This window comes from Schistocerca gregaria, unplaced genomic scaffold, assembly GCF_023897955.1.
Source record: "Schistocerca gregaria isolate iqSchGreg1 unplaced genomic scaffold, iqSchGreg1.2 ptg001026l, whole genome shotgun sequence".
NCBI classification, from domain to species: Eukaryota; Metazoa; Arthropoda; class Insecta; order Orthoptera; family Acrididae; genus Schistocerca; species Schistocerca gregaria.
The window spans coordinates 35,343-51,451 of NW_026062374.1; the positions used below are offsets into that span (position 1 = coordinate 35,343).

Below are 16,109 nucleotides of genomic sequence, written 5' to 3' on the forward strand. Positions count from 1 at the left end.
ATGAGTTCTGAGTGACCGAAGGGAGATGGCATCCCAGCACTGAGTTTTACGTAAGCTGGTTACATCTCGGTTAAGACAGGAGCCGCCAGTCGGTCAAATTGTACCGGAAATTGTTTTCGATCTGGTCGAAAACGGCGGTTTTGCTTTGAAGCGTATTAAACGTATCACCCGACTCCGTCGATTTGATCGCTGCTCGTACCTCCATGTTGATTTTTTAGAAGTCACGAAGAAGTTTGATTTGGTAAAAAACTGCTAAGTTCTTGTCTTTAAATGTCACTTGTGACGTTGGCTGATGCACAACCTCCATAGCCTAGCTGTGGATGTCGGAGGCTGTTTCGAAATAATAGTTGTTCGAGATTTTTTGCAATATAAGTCCCCCAGTCTTGATAAGCTGATGGCCTTGAATTATTTCTTGAATTTTTATCAATACGAGGAGATTCAACAAATTCTGACTTGCCTCTAGAATGCAACTCACTGATCCACTGAGCATATTTTGAAGTCCCTGCGCTTCGTCAATGAAGGCTGAAATCTGCTCAGAAATCTCGAGGGCGTCGGAATGGTATTATAGTTCGTCTGTGAATTTAGTCGTTTCTGAACACAAATTGCCTGTGCATCGAAAAACTGGACGGATATTTTACGAATTCTGTACGTCGTCAGCTAGTGAAGCAGCTGGCTTCGGTCTATGGGGCAGCAGCACGTTTTCACCTAACACAAAATCGGAAGTGTAATGGACCTTCTGTACATGCTCGTCGCGGGATAGCGCTGCAGTCCCTTCGGCCATGTTAAAATTTAGCTATTTGTGCGCTGAGGGATTTTCTGTTTTGGTGAACAAATTCGACCGGTAGGTTTCCCGCAGAATCCTGCGAGGATGCAATCGAGAACGTGCAACTGAAGGTGGGTGTCCGGCGTCGTATTGTAGTGACCCCTCCGAGTCTCTTCAGCTAATCGAGCCCGATAACGTCTAGAATTTGATTTTTTGCAGTGGTTTGAGTTCGTACTAGAGACTTTCGAATTGAAGAAGTTCTGCAAAGAGCATTTATTTGCGAGGTGGTGTATCAGAATTTTGAACGCCTAGTAGTGGGATTGGCGAATACATGACATTTAAAAGCGTTGGGGGTAATTTTCGCTGATGCAAGTACTGGTCCTTATCAGTGTCAAGTTCGCGCACAGCGATTGCTATAAACACAGTAAATAGACGTCTGAAGTCGACTCAGTTGCACCTGTTTTTCTGCGGCGCATTTTTACAGATTTCGCTTCGCCTCATTACCGATAGTTACATTGACGAGAGAAGCACTGTTTCGTCCGCGAGGACCAGCCAGAAATCGACATTTTAGCTTTGAATTTTGTTCCGGTTTCTTTTGCCCTCAAAAAAAAAAGGAGGAAAGAGTGTGTTCATACTTTCTCCGTCTGAAAATTGCTTTTTATTAGCAAGGGCGAAAAAAGCCTTTGTGTGCGTGTTCCATGTGTGAATGGCGTTTGTACAGGGAGGAAAGGGCGTTGGTCATTAAGAGATAGCAGATGGGTTTACTGGTATAAAACTAGGCTGCCAAAATCATATGGTATTGCGGGAGGTGGATGATGATCAGTAGGGGCTTCGTTGGCGAGCGATATAGCCGAGAAGGGCGAGAATCCCGACGATGAGTAAAATTATGCCAATCGTAAGCATGATGCCATCACCAGCATCAAATGCGGCTACAGGAGATACTACGGATACGACGAATAGAATCGCGCCAAGGAGGGGATTCATGTCTTGTGGTAGAAAGGCGAATAAAACGTAAGGTAGAGATCAAGAGTATTAAAATTATGTTTTTTTAGGACATTTATCGGTTATCGGTCTATGTATGGCGGAGGTGGCGAGGTTTTTTAAGATATTATCTGAGGTCTTTTAAAGTCGTAGTGCGGCGTTACGCGAGTGCCTCATGAGTTTGGCAGGGGTGGATGTGAAGAGTGCGGGGGCGGAGTTGCCGGGTGCAAAACAGACTTACTTGTTCTTTCAGCGAGACGAGGTTGCTTTTTCCGTCGCTCAAATTCTTGTGTACAAGTTGACGAAAATCGGACAGGCGTGGTTGGTTGAGAGAGAGGCATTCTCGATGAATTTCGCAGGAAATTTTGACAGCTTGGTCTATGAATTTGGCGATTTCAAACATGTGTTCTTCTTTGGCACCGAGGCTGGTGACAGCAGGTGTTCCAATTCGCAGGCCAGATGGGGGAGACGCAGGTTTGTCGCTCGGAATGAAGTTCTTGTTGGTATAAATATTGACAGATTCGGCAACAGCTTCTACCCTGGCGCCGTCAATATGTTGAGGTCGAAGGTCTATGACGACTAAGTGAGTGCTCGTTCCTCCAGAGACGAGTGAGTAGCCGAGAGAAGTCAGCTTTTGGGCAATAGACAGGGCGTTTTTTTGAACCTGGATTTGGTACGTTTGGTAATCTTTCGTAGCGGCTTCTTTGAGTGCGACGCCAATGGCGGCAATGGTGTGGTTGTGAGGTCCGCCCTGTATCGAAGGGAATACGGACGAATTGATCCGCCGCTCGAGGTTCTTTCGACAGAAAATAATAGCACCGCGAGGACCCCGAAGAGTTTTATGCGTGGTTGTGGTGACGACATGTGCAAATTGAAACGGATCTGGAATGAGTCGCGCGGCCATAAGTCCGGCGGTATGCGATATGTCCGCAAATAGATAAGCTTGGTGCCTATCACAAATTTGGCGAATTCGGTCGTACTCAAACAGGCGTGGATAAGATGACGACCCAGCAACGATCATTTTTGGATGAAATAAGGCAGCCGTTTTTTCGAGCGTTTGGTAATCGATCTCTCCAGTTTCAGCAACGGTTCGATAAGGCGTACACTCAAAGTATTTAGAAGATGCTGAAACTCGCCTGGCTGGCGTTTGGTGTCCGTGGGTCAGATGCCCTCCATGAGATAACTCTAATCCCATGATCCGGTCGTGCGGGTCCAAAAGGCCATTGTAAACGGCAAAGTTCGCGATAGACCCACTCAATGCTTGTACGTTGACTGCCCATTCGTCTGGATTCAGGCGAAACAGTTCGAGTGCTCGACGCTGGCATAGCCTTTCATTCTGGTCGATGAACTCATTTCCGCTGTAATACCTCTCTCCAGGTAAGCCCTCAGAATACTTATGAATCAAATAAGATGAAGCAGCTTGTCTGACTGCGTGAGATGTGAAATTTTCGCTGGCAATCATAGGAAGACCGCTCAACTGACGACTTTTTTCCTTTTCCAAGATTGCATAAACTTCCGGATCTGCGTCTTTCAGCGGCGTTCTCTGTACGGGTTCGAGTCAGAGGGACGAAGGTTAAAATTTTTTTGCATAACGTACAAAATCCACGCTCGTGCCATATTTTTGGGCTCTTCCTTCAAAAGCACTCAATCTGCTCTCGAAGCCCTTGGATGCGCCAACTTGACGTGACTTCTCCAGCGCGCGCAGACAAAGCGGCGCAAGCATTTCGCCCTTCGCGGCGCAGAACACTCTGTCTTGACAGGAACGTTTTTTTTTTTTTGTCACCTCCTTCACGGCTTATCCGTCGCTACCACACCAGAAAAGGAAAATTTGAAAGTTTTCCCACTCAGTGCGATGCCTGTTCCCCAGCCGTGTACGGCACTTCTTGCGACAACTGTTGTGTGTGAATAATGCAAAAAAAACAATTTTTCGAAATCGAACATGTTTCGGTCACCGCGCTTAATCAAACTCCCTGCACCACAGACTTTTACAAGATAACGTCGCACTTTCAGTCAGCATAGCTGTTTTCCGTGTTCTGAATTGGCTGTCAATCTCGCTGACGAGCCACACACCGCTTTCATGAATATTGCCCTGCTCGGTATGTGCGCCGCTTCTCTTTTTCAGTCCGAGAAGTCGCCTCCGGCCGCTTTTTTTTTTTCGCTGACAAACCGGACCGCGCTGCCCAAAGACCTGCAGACCAGAAATGCATTGCCCGAGTACATAGAGTACGAGCTGCGAGAAGATGGGCTTGTACGATGTGTGGAATTTAATCGGAAAGGAACTCTGTTAGCCGCTGGGTGCAACGACGGCAGAACGGTAATTTGGGACTTTGAAACAAAAGGCGTTGCAAAAATCCTAATCGGGCACGTTTTACCGATCAGCTCTGTGAGGTAAGTGTGGGTTTGCTTCGGATTCGCAACGCAGTCTAACTCAAACACATCTAGCTGGTCGAAGAACGGGAAGAAGCTGTTGACGGCGTCGCTTGATTGGAACGTTATTTTGTGGGACTTACTCAATGGAACCCCAGACGTGAAAATTCAATTTGAATCGCAAGTCATGAAGGCCGTCTTACATCCACGTGATCCGTACGACCGAGTCGTGCGGAACCGGCGCGCACTCTTTTGGGAGAACGCGGAACTTGTGCACTTAAGTCGCAAAACCGCTCGCTCATGTACTTTCTTGATTTTTTTAGGAAATGGTGCTTGGTCAGCTCTTGGATGGAGTGTCCCTATCTTGTAAATTTGGAAACGCTCGAAAAATTCCAATTGGTGCACGACGCGTGGCGCGCGGACCTACCTCAGGACGATATCTGTTTTGATCCAAAGAACACGTCTATTCATACGACGGCTGTCTTTGCCGACAATGGCGACACAATCTACACTGGAGACTCGCTGGGTTTCGTTTGCGTTATCGACACGAAACTGCTCACGCTCCGCCACAGCTTTCGACTACCCTGCGGCGCCGCGATTAAATCACTGGTCTTCTCCAAGGACAAACGACGCGTGCTTTTGAATTGCAGCGACAGAATAATTCGTGTGTGGGATGTTGCAACTCACACACAATTATTTGAATTGACAGATGCTGTCAGCAAACTACAGTGGAAAGCAGTCTGCTTTACGTCAGATGGCGAGTACATCGTCGGAGGCTCTGCGCTGAAGCGAGAGCATAAAATATACATCTGGACAAATCCGTTGAATGGATCTGGGACCATTTGGAGATTGCTAGAGGGCCCAAAAGAGGGAGTTCTTGATCTAGTGGTACACATTTTTTTGACATAGTGGATGACAGCTGTTTTTTTTTACATAATCCTGACGTCAACATGTTCTTTTTCTCAACCCTCTACTCAGTGGCATCCTGTCCAGTCAGTGTTAATTTCGGTGAGCAACGCTGGTGTCATCTACGTCTGGAACGCTCATCTACCGGAACGATGGGGCTCCTTTTGTCCTAGTTTTGTGGACTTGAAAGAGAATGAGGAATATCTGGAGCGAGAAGACGAATTCGACCTTTCGAACTCGTCTGAATCCGAAGGAACCAAGAAACTTGAGACGGATAGCTGTTCAGTCGATATTACAACAGTCGACAAAATAAATGGCTCAAATTCTGATGAAGAAGATTCATTTCATCTTCCTGTCTATATTATCCCAGACAGCTACGCACAGCCAGAATCCTCCTCTGCCTCAGAACATTGTCAAGATCAAGATAAGCTAGCTCTTGAGTCTTTGGCGCGGAAGCGTAAAGAAAAAGAATGATGCCATTTTTAATGTTTTTTGCCTAGCTCTCTCAGACCTGATTGTCACAAACAGCGTCAGAGAAGAAGACCCGAATTTTATGTTCCGGTCCTAGCTGTAATTTTTATAGGTGTTGTGTGTATAATACATCCCCTTTTCTTACACCCCTTCTGCTCGCTTTTTTTCGCTATGAAGATGGCCGCTTAAGTCTTGAATGTTCTAATTTTTGTCAATCTGGCGTGCTTGCATAGAATCTACCTATACGTTTATTTTCCGGCGCCCTTTTTGAGAAATTGCAATAAACGTGAGCGAAAAAATATTATTCATTTTTTCTCTACATCTCTATCTTTCACATGCAACATATCGCGTACTAAATCCCATCTTTCCGTACTAAGTGTTAGAGAGAAGGCGTAACTGGCAGCCATACAGGTTCAAGGCTACTCGAAAACTAAGTATATGAGTGAAACAATTGTATGGATACGTTCATAAAGGGATAATATTTTATTACGGCAAATCCTAGCAGAGGTGAAAGAAGCGGTGATACCGAGGTGCAATACAAGTGAACTGCTATTACTGGATACGCGAAGTTGAGTTGATCTAGGTATAACTTTCGTCTCAGTGCCAAATTTTCTTCCAGATATGAAAAATTTTTTTTTTTTTTTTTTTTTTTACCATCGTCTTTTGAGGGAGAGACTTTCTCGGATGTTTTGATGTCCGGGTGGTCCTTTTTGGTTTTGTCGGTTTTCATCTCCACTTTCTCTGTCTTACTACCTGAGCCTTTCAGCTTGAAACCTCCGTCCTCTTTCGTGCCATCCTGGGTCGGGATAGGACTTGAGGATCTGGACAGTGTTTCGGTTTGAGTAGATTGGCTGTCAGGCGATTTGACGTATTGCCTTTTTATAGAGGGTGCGGGCAGTTTTTTGTAAGTGTCAAAGTTCAGGAAGGACGTAGAATTCCTTTTTTCATCGTCACCGTCTATAACAACCATGGTGTTGATGTCCTGGGTATCCCTGGTGGAAGACATGGATTGTGCGTTACTGAGGGAAGAAGTAGATGACTCATTACTGTCATTGTAGATGGCGGATAACGCCTTTTCTTTTCCACCGTACTGCTTGATCAGTTCATCGACGTTAGCAATCAACTCGATTAGCGGATTCGAGTCGAAGGTGTACATTTTTAGCCAAGGATGCTCTAGGCATTGAAAGGTACTAAACCGGGATTCTTGTTCTTTCTTCAAACAGTTTTCGAGGAATTCATTCATTTCTGGGCTCCATTTGAGTTTCTTTTTGAGTGAGGGTGGAGGCTGGGAAGGGATCATGAAGATGGCGCGTAGTGGATGCACATCAGATAGAGGTGGATATCCTTCTGCCATTTCTATGATTGTAATACCCAGTGACCAAATATCGGCTTTACAGTTATACCCGATTTCTTGGATGACTTCTGGGGCCATCCAAAAGGGAGTTCCGATGACTGTATGGCGAGCGTCATTGTCTTTGGAAAGAGTACCAGAGACGCCGAAGTCACCTAACTTAGAGACACCTTCATGGGTAACTAGGATATTTTCAGCTGTGGAGATAAAGAGATAAAAAGCATTAGTCTCGTATTTTTTTTCCCTAGAAATTCGAGTTTAGAATGTACCTTTGATATCTCTGTGGATCCTGTTTTTAGAGTGTAGTGCAGCCAACCCATCCAAGATGTCTCGAACGACGTATACGATTTGTTTTTCAGTTAGAGTGGTTTGATTCAAACGCAGAAGATCTGAAACCGATCCAGCTCTACAGTATTCCATAACGATGCATAACACGTTCTCTTCTAGCAAGTAGCAGTCGTCGAATCGTACAACATGCTCGGACTTGCAATCCATCATGTACTCAATTTCCTAAAAAAATTTTCGATACATTTTGTTTAATATACATTTTTTCCGGATAACACAGTTTCAGGTGACTTACCTTTAGAAGCTCTTTTAGATTATCATTGATAGGAATTTGCTTGATGGCGTGTAGCGACTGCTTTTTTTTGTGACGCGCGAGAGAAACTGCGCCATAGGACCTGCCGAAAAAAAGTGAGTAACCGGAACGATGCGCTTCTCCTCACAGCTCGATTTTTACCCTCGAGAAGCCGTCGCTAGAAGGTGGACCTTCGCTGATCGGCTGCTCAAGATAGAAGGCTGGCTTACCCTTGACCTAACGTCTCTATAATTTCATATTCTTCTGACAGCTTACGAGTATTAAGCTTCAGTTTAGACTTGATTGACTTGAAGGATTTACCAGACATGAGCTATAGCCGACTGTGAATGTTCAGGTAGCTTATGTACATAAGCTAAAACAGGATCCGTACAGAATGATTAAACCATTTTGTAAAACAGATTAAAAAAATTTTGCTATAGCGGTTCGAAAAACCCGCAGATCCATGCTCTATCTCTACGATTATCAAAACGCTGTATCAAGGGCTCAGAAAAAATTACATCGATCCCATGGATGTTACGGGCGGGGCGAGGCGGTATAATAGTGTAGTATGAATTAGTCTATTTTTTTGCACAATTTCTCTTCTATCCTCTTTTTTCCCGTGTTGACGATATATTTTCGCTGTTTTTTTAAAACGGCTTCCTTTTTTTTCTGTAGAGCACTTTTGAATAATTTCTTCAAAATTCGGTTATTTTTCTTCGTCGGTTTGTCTGTTCACACTATATGTTTACATTATAAATAGAATGGCTCTTCGAGAGTCCCGTGCATTTCTGAAATATGATTGCTTTTTGCGAAAGGCTTTTTTTTTCATATTTTCTCGTGTCTTCTCCGTTTTTTGGCCGTGTTCTCGGTTTTTCACTAAAATCTCTGGAATTCCGTCAACCTAAGGCTTTTTTCTTTCTCGAGGTCGGATTCAAATTAGTCAATTTTTTACGCGTGTATCATGTCAAGCGCTCCGAACCAAAGGAAGCGTGCTTCAAGCACGCAAGTTGAAGGGTCCAAAAAGCCCAAAAGCCGAATTCCTAATGACGCAGCCGAAACGAATGATGGCGTGACTGAAGAGGCCAGCGTGCCTCCTCGCTCTTCCAGAAGGACTGATGCTGTTCAAATTGAAGAAGACACCTATTCATATACTGACAAGGATTTTGCGCCTATTGTGTCTAAAGAGGGCCAGAATGAAGGCAAGCCCGAGTTGTCTGCTCCAGAGAAAGAAAGTACAGCGCCCTATTCTCTGCAGGAACTCGGCTACGTCTACTTTTTCTGTCGTCCGAACGACACGCGAGATCAGACTCTCCCTAAAAGTGTAGAAGCCTTTTATATGCTGTTGTGTCCGTCTGACAAGGAACAAAACCATAAACTCTGGAGGGTTCCAAAAAATAGTCTACCGGCACCTGAAACAACATCCAGGTACTACTGCCTTGTCGACACGGTCTCGAATGACATGTCCGATCTTTTGAAATTTCTACAGACAAGCGCAGCGCCATCCGACACCAATGCGAAACAATCTTCGAATCCAGATTCACAACCTTCGAATTCAGATTCACAACCTTCGGATCCCGGCCAACAGCCACCTTCTCGCCAGACCGCCCCCAACCAGGCGCCGAATACCCCTCAATCTGGTCAATTAATCGCACGCGGATCCTATGTCATCGCATCTAAGTCCAAAAAAAGTACCATCTTCTACTATATGATCGACTTCCCCGAAACTATCGGCCCATCTCAAGAAGCATTCCAAATAAGAAATAAAGGATGTTATCTCTTGCAATGCCAAAACCCTGAAAACACCCTCCCTAACTATCCCGCAAGGCTGCTAGAAATGTTTCAAAACTGTAGATATTCGTCTGTCCAAGAAATTTCCATGCTGGAACAACCCGGGTCTTTGCTTATTCTCGCTTCTAATGACCAAGGCACCACCGATTCTGGCGGAGAACCAATGCCTCCTCATATAGAGGTGAAGAACACTCAAGCGGCCCCCGATACAAGCGAGCCTGTTTGTCCTATAGATAAAATTTTGAAGGCCCTTCATTGTAGTCCCAGGAAGCTGCCTTCAGGTACTCCAATGCCAAGCAAAACAGGGCAAACCTAAACATATGAGGACGAGCTCTGATACCCCAGCGCTCTGTCTGAATGTAGGTTCAATAAAAAAAAATTCTATAAACCATTTTTTTTACGTGCCTTTCAATCGCTCTCGTCGAACTCTTGGGCAAGAAATGCGTTCGAGTCCATCCAACGCAAAAGAGATAGCGTCTGTTTATCCTTAAACCAATCAACTTGTTTTGCAAAAATTATGTTTTGAGTGATTGTTTGCAAAACAACATATCGCTTCTGTACGAATTCTAACCGTTTTTTGAGGCTGAAAAACGCGTTAATCAAAAGCTATCAAAAAGCGCTAGTCAACGCATGTTTGAAAAGCGTACTCCGACAAACTCTTGCTTCGATTCTCAAACCTCTTCAACAACTCCGATCTCTTATCTGTGACGTGTACTCGAAAAAGAGTTAACATCAAAAATGACTCGCAGCCATACGACCTTCCGTCAGAAATCACCCCTCGCTCTCGACGCACCCTCGAACCGGTTCTCAGCCTGGACCAGTTCATTCCATAACTTTCTCTTTCTATCGTCTAACATCATCCACCGAGTGACTTCCGCACTGAAAACTCGCGAAAAAATCACCAAACATTCTTCTTCTATCTGATGCCATGTCTTGTCTGTTTTCCGATCTGCACGTCCAGGAATAGACTCCGCGCGAATCTGGGGCATTGACTCTTCGCAATCTCTCATTTGGCTCTCAGATTTGAAATGCAGGTTTTCTAAAACCTCTAATTGTGCCTCATCAGCTCGACTCAAGCTGCTCAACAACGCGTCTATCCTCGACTCGGCTAAGCGCTTTTCTAGCTTTTCGTTCTCGACTTGTTCTGAGTCATCTTCTAAGTTCACAAAGGTCATTTTTGAGAAACAAAAGCGTTAAACTAAAAAAAAAATGTACCTGAGACGTTTATCGAATTCAGCTTGTCAATATATAACACGCTCTGCTCGTAAAAACAAATCTGCTTTTTGAGCCTTTTTAGCTCGTCGCTTAATGCACTTATATGACGGACAATCGAATTTGATTGCTTGAAACCATTTAATCTGCTGTCTGAAGCCTGAGCTAAAAACAAACTGCACAGATCATCCGAAGATAGCAAACGACTGTCGCAACCCTCATCCATTTGGAAAACTAATGAATATGTGTTGTTTAACTTTCGACCCCATACTATTTCTAATACAATCGGTTGCCTCCTTAGCACAGTGGTAGTGCATCTGCCTTGTAAGCAGGGGGTCGCGTGTTCAATCCACGCAGGGGGCATTTTTTTTTAACTAGTAAATTTTTATAATTTCGTCAACATGGCTCACAAATAACATACACTCAAACACTGGTAGTCAATACTTTTTATGCCATTCCCACGAGCAGCAACACCCGCTATAGCAGGGACTAAATTTCTCAAACGTCTGAATCTAATGTCTTGCAATTCTCATTACTTTATGGACTTTTTTTTTGATGAGGGCATTCAGAGTATGCGAATGCGCATACGTCGGACGCCTCTGCACCTGATCTCTCTGGAATACCACGGGGTCGTGGCGCGTAATCACCTGACGCAAAGGCCATCCGGATTTGTTGAGTTTTGCGAACACCAGTAAGTCTAGGCGCCGAAGGAAATTTTGCGGCGCTTTGCTTGAGGTGTGTGTCCGAATTTGGCTCCAAGATGGACCTGTTTTGAACCATTTGAAAAGCCACATCTCATGATTATTTCATAACAATGTTGAAACAATATGCTGCAAAGTTATTAATATTTTTATGTTCTTGAGTTTTTTAGTATCTTCAATAGTTCTGCAACATATCTATTCATCGCAAGCTTCATACTTTCTGTTAACTTAATATATGAGCATTTATACGTCTCTCATTAAGATGATAAATCAATTAGCCATTCAAGTCTAGCTCAGCTATTTATTTTGCAATCATGAGTATCGAGGCTGCCCCCGATTCGGGGCTTTATGGCTACACCGTGATCACTATTGGCGCATTTTTATTATTCTTAGTATGGTCCTACGTATATCCTGTTGTACTCGGCTTCATAACGACCGCGTTATGTCGTCTTTTCTTGAAAAAACAGATTCGCTTTATTAAAATTGGTATGTATACAATCTAATCTTTCTGCCTCCTTTCCCGAACATGTCATACTCTTAACGTGTATAAACTAAACACTTGCTCTATCGTGGGAAATTTAGGTTCTGTAAGCCTTTCTCTCCTCTGGTGCACAATTCACATCAAAAATATTATAGTTGTTAAGGACGATTACTGCATTCGCCTGGTTGATGGATCGTACCGATATAGGTGGTGGGTCTCTAGATGTTTAAAGAAGAATGTTGACGCTGATGGAAAATTGCGCCGCAATTTCATCGAACTCAGCGGCCTCGAAATTCAACTTTTCGACAACACGTCTATCTACAACTTTATGCACATTCAAAACATGAAAAGCGAGCATATCGGCGCAGAGGACGAACGTGCTAATGCCGGTGCTGAATCGAGCTTTGGCATACAGAGAGCTTATCAAAACTTAAAACACCGTCTGTGGCTGAAATTTTGTACTCAGTTTACTGTCAAGATTTTGCTTAACAGGGGCAGCGTTTTGATTGGCAACCCACAATTTAAAAACATTTTAATTGGCTACTTTCACAGCGCTTATGTGAATTATGAATTCGTCGCCGCAAAATCAGAGACTTCCGGGCTCTCTAACAGTCAGGCAGAAGCCAACGTTTCTCAATTAAAGCTGAGCTTGGTGCCAAATGGCCAACATGAAAGCAGTCGTGACTCGAGAGATAAGACGGACAAAGCACGTTACAGCCAGAACCTGTCGGCCTACTATGGCGAATACCTGGCAAGGTTGGGAATTGATTCTTCAATTTGGAACGAGCAACAGCCAACGTTAGGGAGCTATCCCCTGCTCTCAGACGGTACTGTGTATCCACAAGCGCACTCCGAAAACTGGAAAGGATTGAAGCGCTTCACTCAGGCCGTTGACAGGGTGGAAGAGCCCAATTTGCTCATTGTTCTGGGTCTGCAAGTCAGCTATTGCTATGAAGCAGCTCATTTCGATGACAGTACGAAGACGCAGGGTGAAATGGACGCCAGTTCACCCCCCAGCCCTTTTTGGAGTACGACTCTCATTTTTGATCACACGACGGTCAACTACGGTCCATGGACCCACCATCAAATACTCCTATTGATGCATTTCTTCTTTCCTTCTATGAAAAGCGAAGACTATGACAACCAGGATTTGGAACTTGACAATGATGCAAATCTAAAACGGTCCAGCCATTTCGCTATCTACTTCCATTTCAGATCGCAGTTTCTCTTGTCCATTCCGGTTCATAGCACCAACACCTTCAGTACCTTCTCGGAATCCAGCAATCTGGAACATGGGTCGAAATTAGCCAAGCCCTATTCTTCGTGTTCAGAATCTTTTGATTATTTTAGACTCAAGATCAAAGACATGCTCGTTGAGCACAAGGTGACGTTGCAGACTCCAATGGATCGGAAAAGGTTTAAGGTTTTCGTGGACTCGATCACCTGCATAAAGGACATGTCGCACAACAAATCTCTTTTTGCAACAAAACCCTCACTCAAGCAGGTGTTATTTTTTTTTAAGGTCATGCAGGTTTCTCTGACTACGAGGAATCCTCGTGGCTTGGATCGCCCCACGGCCCTGAATGTTTTCGTCAACGCGGACAGTGGCAACGTACAGCTTTACAGGAATCACATCGATTCTTTGGTACAGCTCTCTCAAAGCATTTTACATTCTCCACATTACTCAGACAGCGAGGCGTCCTATTACAAGATACTGAACGATTTCAGACCCGCCCTTTACCGGTTTAAGTTTGTCCTGAATCACAGCGATTTTTTTTTCAACGTCAACGAGTACAACATCGTCAGCAGCTTCAGCGACACAAAGAGTAACTCTTATTGCGTTCTGTCCAGCAGCAGATTGAGCATCGACTGCAGGCTGCCCATGCTTTCTTTTAGCCCTCTGAAGACTAAGTTTATGTTCGACGTGCGCTTTAAGACGGCCGAGTTGAAGTGTGCTTATCCAGCGCTTTCGACCATGGTCTTGTTGGACGAGAGATGCAAGAGCATCATTTCGGCGCCCGAGGTCGTTTTGCTTGGGCGGTACATCATGTATTCGGGCGTATTAGCGGAGGCCGATTTGTGGAAAACAGGTCATTCCCCTTCAAACCTTTTGAAGCTAGATTTTCGGATCGAGAATGCCAATTTCGTAGTACTGGGGTCTCATTTTCGTTTTTTGTCGATCTTCATAAGCAATTTTTTCGGAGAACATACGCAAGTTGTTCAATCGCGTGATCTCAAGCAGCGGTTGCTGCGCCAAGTGTCCCTCGAGTCTCAACGTCTGGCAAGTCCCAATTCGGTCCCTCTGGAACTTGTTATAACGCTGGAGGCGAAAAGAACTACTTTCACCGTTCCCGTCCACCTGTACTGCATGGACGATAGCTTTGAGCTGAAGGCGAGACGGACGGTGCTCAGCTTTCGAATGTTTCGCGACTTGGAGTGCTCCGTATCGATTATGCCGATATATATTTGCGTCAAAGCGAGGCGTTACGATTTGAAAAAAAAGCCGACGCTGCTGTACATTCGAGCATTTTATTTTAGTTTGCAGAGAACTTATGGCACCGCGTTCGAGCGATTGAGCCTGAAGCCTTATAGGCATCTGATCAAGCTTTCGGCTGGAAACGTTTCTATGACCGTCGAGCCGAGCCGGTTGCTTGATATGCTTGGATGTTACAGGAACTTTTTGTACCACTATGAAGATCGCGACAATGTTGTGGATCGGTTCGATCTGGAGAGGCAGGGAGTTCAGTCGGGCGCGGTGGACGTTTCTCGACTTGAGCATTTGACCGTCTATTGTTCGGTCGAGGCGGTTGACGTCAATCTGATGACCGACGAGGGTATTTTTCGCTGGCAGCTGGAGTCTGGGATGAAGATGGTTTACGACAACTTCTGCACGCCAGAGTTCAGAGACTACGTTCGTCTTTCCGTTCCGGGGATCAGGATGTCGGTTCTCACGCCGTCCGTTTTCGGCCGAGATGGCGGTCGAAGAGAGCGCGTTTCGGAACAAAAGTACGTAGAGACGGGGGAGGTTTGGATACCCGAGTTGGTTATTTGCTCGATGGCCTTGATCAGAGACAGAGACGTTGCGAGGAGGTTGGCGTTGCAGCAGCTGAAGTTTTTGCGCTTGGCGGATTGTTCAAGAAGGAAAAGGTATTCTTACTTTTGGACGGAGACGAGCACATGCTGGTGTCAGCCGATTGAGAGGTGTTGGATTCGGCGGTTTTTCCAAACGTTACCTGTTGCGAGGTTCCGAGTTAGTTTGTACGACCGTTTGAGCGGTATGTGGGATTCGTCTGGTCGAGAAGCTGGGAGTTTTGGTTTGGAGAGTGGTTTTGAGTCGTCCGTTGGACACAGAGTCAAAGGGGAGTATGGCAGCGGCTATGAATCTTTGAGGGCTGGCGCGAGTACGGGCGTTTATTCGGACAGTTCGGTGAGCTCGGACGAGTTTTTGTTTGGGAGTCGGAGTCGCCGGGCAGCAGAGCGGTCGTCGTCGAGACTTGCGCAGTATGTATTGAGGTTTTCGTTTTTGCCTTTCGAGCAGTCTTCGATTGGCTTTTTGTTGGCAGATCTCTGTTCTTCGGGCCGCGATGCAGCTCCCGAGGACCAAGTTCGCGAGGGGGATCGGTTGGCGGGGTCGATGGAGTCTCCGAGGGTTGAGCGCGAGGACGTGGGAAGAGGTCAGAGTACTAAGGAGGGCGATGAGTTTGCGGATGCATGCAAGTGGGACGGAGAGGATAGTGAGCAATTGAAGGAATTCGTTTTGTCTCCTCCGAAGGAGGATCATCTTACGTGCGTGAATGTGCGCGGGTCTGTGAGTATTAGTTTTTCTTCAGTTGCATTGGACAGTTTGACCCATGCCATGCATCGGCATTTGTGCAGAGAGGTTGGCGTCGACTCTCTTTTGGACTCGTTGCAATTTCAGATATTGGACACGTTACGTCTGGACCAACAGTCGGTGGTTCCTGGAGTTGAGAATCGGCGTTCTAGTCGCGTGGAAGTTTCCTCTGTTCGCCTGGCCGTGTTTGAATTGGACGACAATTCGACGGTTGGGAGCGTGGCTGCATTGCTGAGCGTTGGCGGGCTCAAGTACACGGTGTCGAGCGTCGAGTGTTCGTTCGCGCCGACTTATTATGTAAACGACGCACTTGGGTTGCCGGCGGTTATTTGGAGGCCGATGAGTGCCGACGCGTTGCTGACGTTGGCCGGGTTGGAATTTTGCATAAGGCAGTGGGGCAGCAGAGTTGGTCCCGCCGCGAGGTTGGCGTCGAGTGGCGGCGCGGAGTCGGCGGAGGTTGTTCGAGATCGGGGTGAGGTTTGGTGTTCTTCCTGCGTCGAGTGCAGACAGACGCCGTTCAAGTTGGTTCGCAGGTTGTGGGGTGGTGGCTTGGAGCGCGAGTTGGGTTTAGAGGGGTGCCGGTACTGGACAGTTGCGGAGTTTGGATCGACTGAGGTTCGAATAAACCGGCAGTTAGACGTGGCGTGGGTGTCGGCGGTGCAGCGCGTGCTCGCGCGGT

General features: G+C 45.7%; 3 protein-coding genes and 1 non-coding gene across 4 annotated transcripts; 2 read left to right on the forward strand and 2 right to left on the reverse strand.

Annotated features, from left to right (window-relative positions):
- Positions 1-1,397: 1,397 nt before the first annotated feature.
- LOC126327203 (uncharacterized) lies at positions 1,398-3,488 on the reverse strand. The gene is made up of 2 exons (XM_049995859.1): positions 3,342-3,488; positions 1,398-3,287 (listed from the first exon to the last, which is right to left on the reverse strand). The coding sequence occupies exons 1-2, from the start codon at positions 3,465-3,467 to the stop codon at positions 1,905-1,907; spliced, it is 1,509 nt and encodes a 502-aa protein (XP_049851816.1). The 5' UTR covers positions 3,468-3,488; the 3' UTR covers positions 1,398-1,904.
- A 230-nt stretch (positions 3,489-3,718) lies between these two features.
- Positions 3,719-5,637, forward strand: LOC126327204 (retinoblastoma-binding-like protein E). Its single transcript, XM_049995860.1, has 5 exons — positions 3,719-3,840; positions 3,931-4,132; positions 4,187-4,327; positions 4,435-4,999; positions 5,090-5,637. Exons 1-5 carry the CDS (start codon positions 3,822-3,824, stop codon positions 5,489-5,491), a joined length of 1,329 nt encoding a protein of 442 aa, XP_049851817.1. The 5' UTR covers positions 3,719-3,821; the 3' UTR covers positions 5,492-5,637.
- A 182-nt stretch (positions 5,638-5,819) lies between these two features.
- LOC126327202 (serine/threonine-protein kinase 4 homolog A-like) lies at positions 5,820-10,302 on the reverse strand. Its single transcript, XM_049995858.1, has 6 exons — positions 9,998-10,302; positions 9,852-9,906; positions 7,647-9,787; positions 7,420-7,519; positions 7,109-7,349; positions 5,820-7,036 (listed from the first exon to the last, which is right to left on the reverse strand). Exons 3-6 carry the CDS (start codon positions 7,742-7,744, stop codon positions 5,919-5,921), a joined length of 1,557 nt encoding a protein of 518 aa, XP_049851815.1. The 5' UTR covers positions 7,745-9,787; positions 9,852-9,906; positions 9,998-10,302; the 3' UTR covers positions 5,820-5,918.
- Positions 10,303-10,707: 405 nt separating this feature from the next.
- Trnat-ugu (transfer RNA threonine (anticodon UGU)) lies at positions 10,708-10,779 on the forward strand. Its single transcript has one exon. It is a non-coding gene; the product is annotated as a tRNA-Thr (tRNA).
- The last annotated feature ends 5,330 nt before the right edge of the window (positions 10,780-16,109 follow it).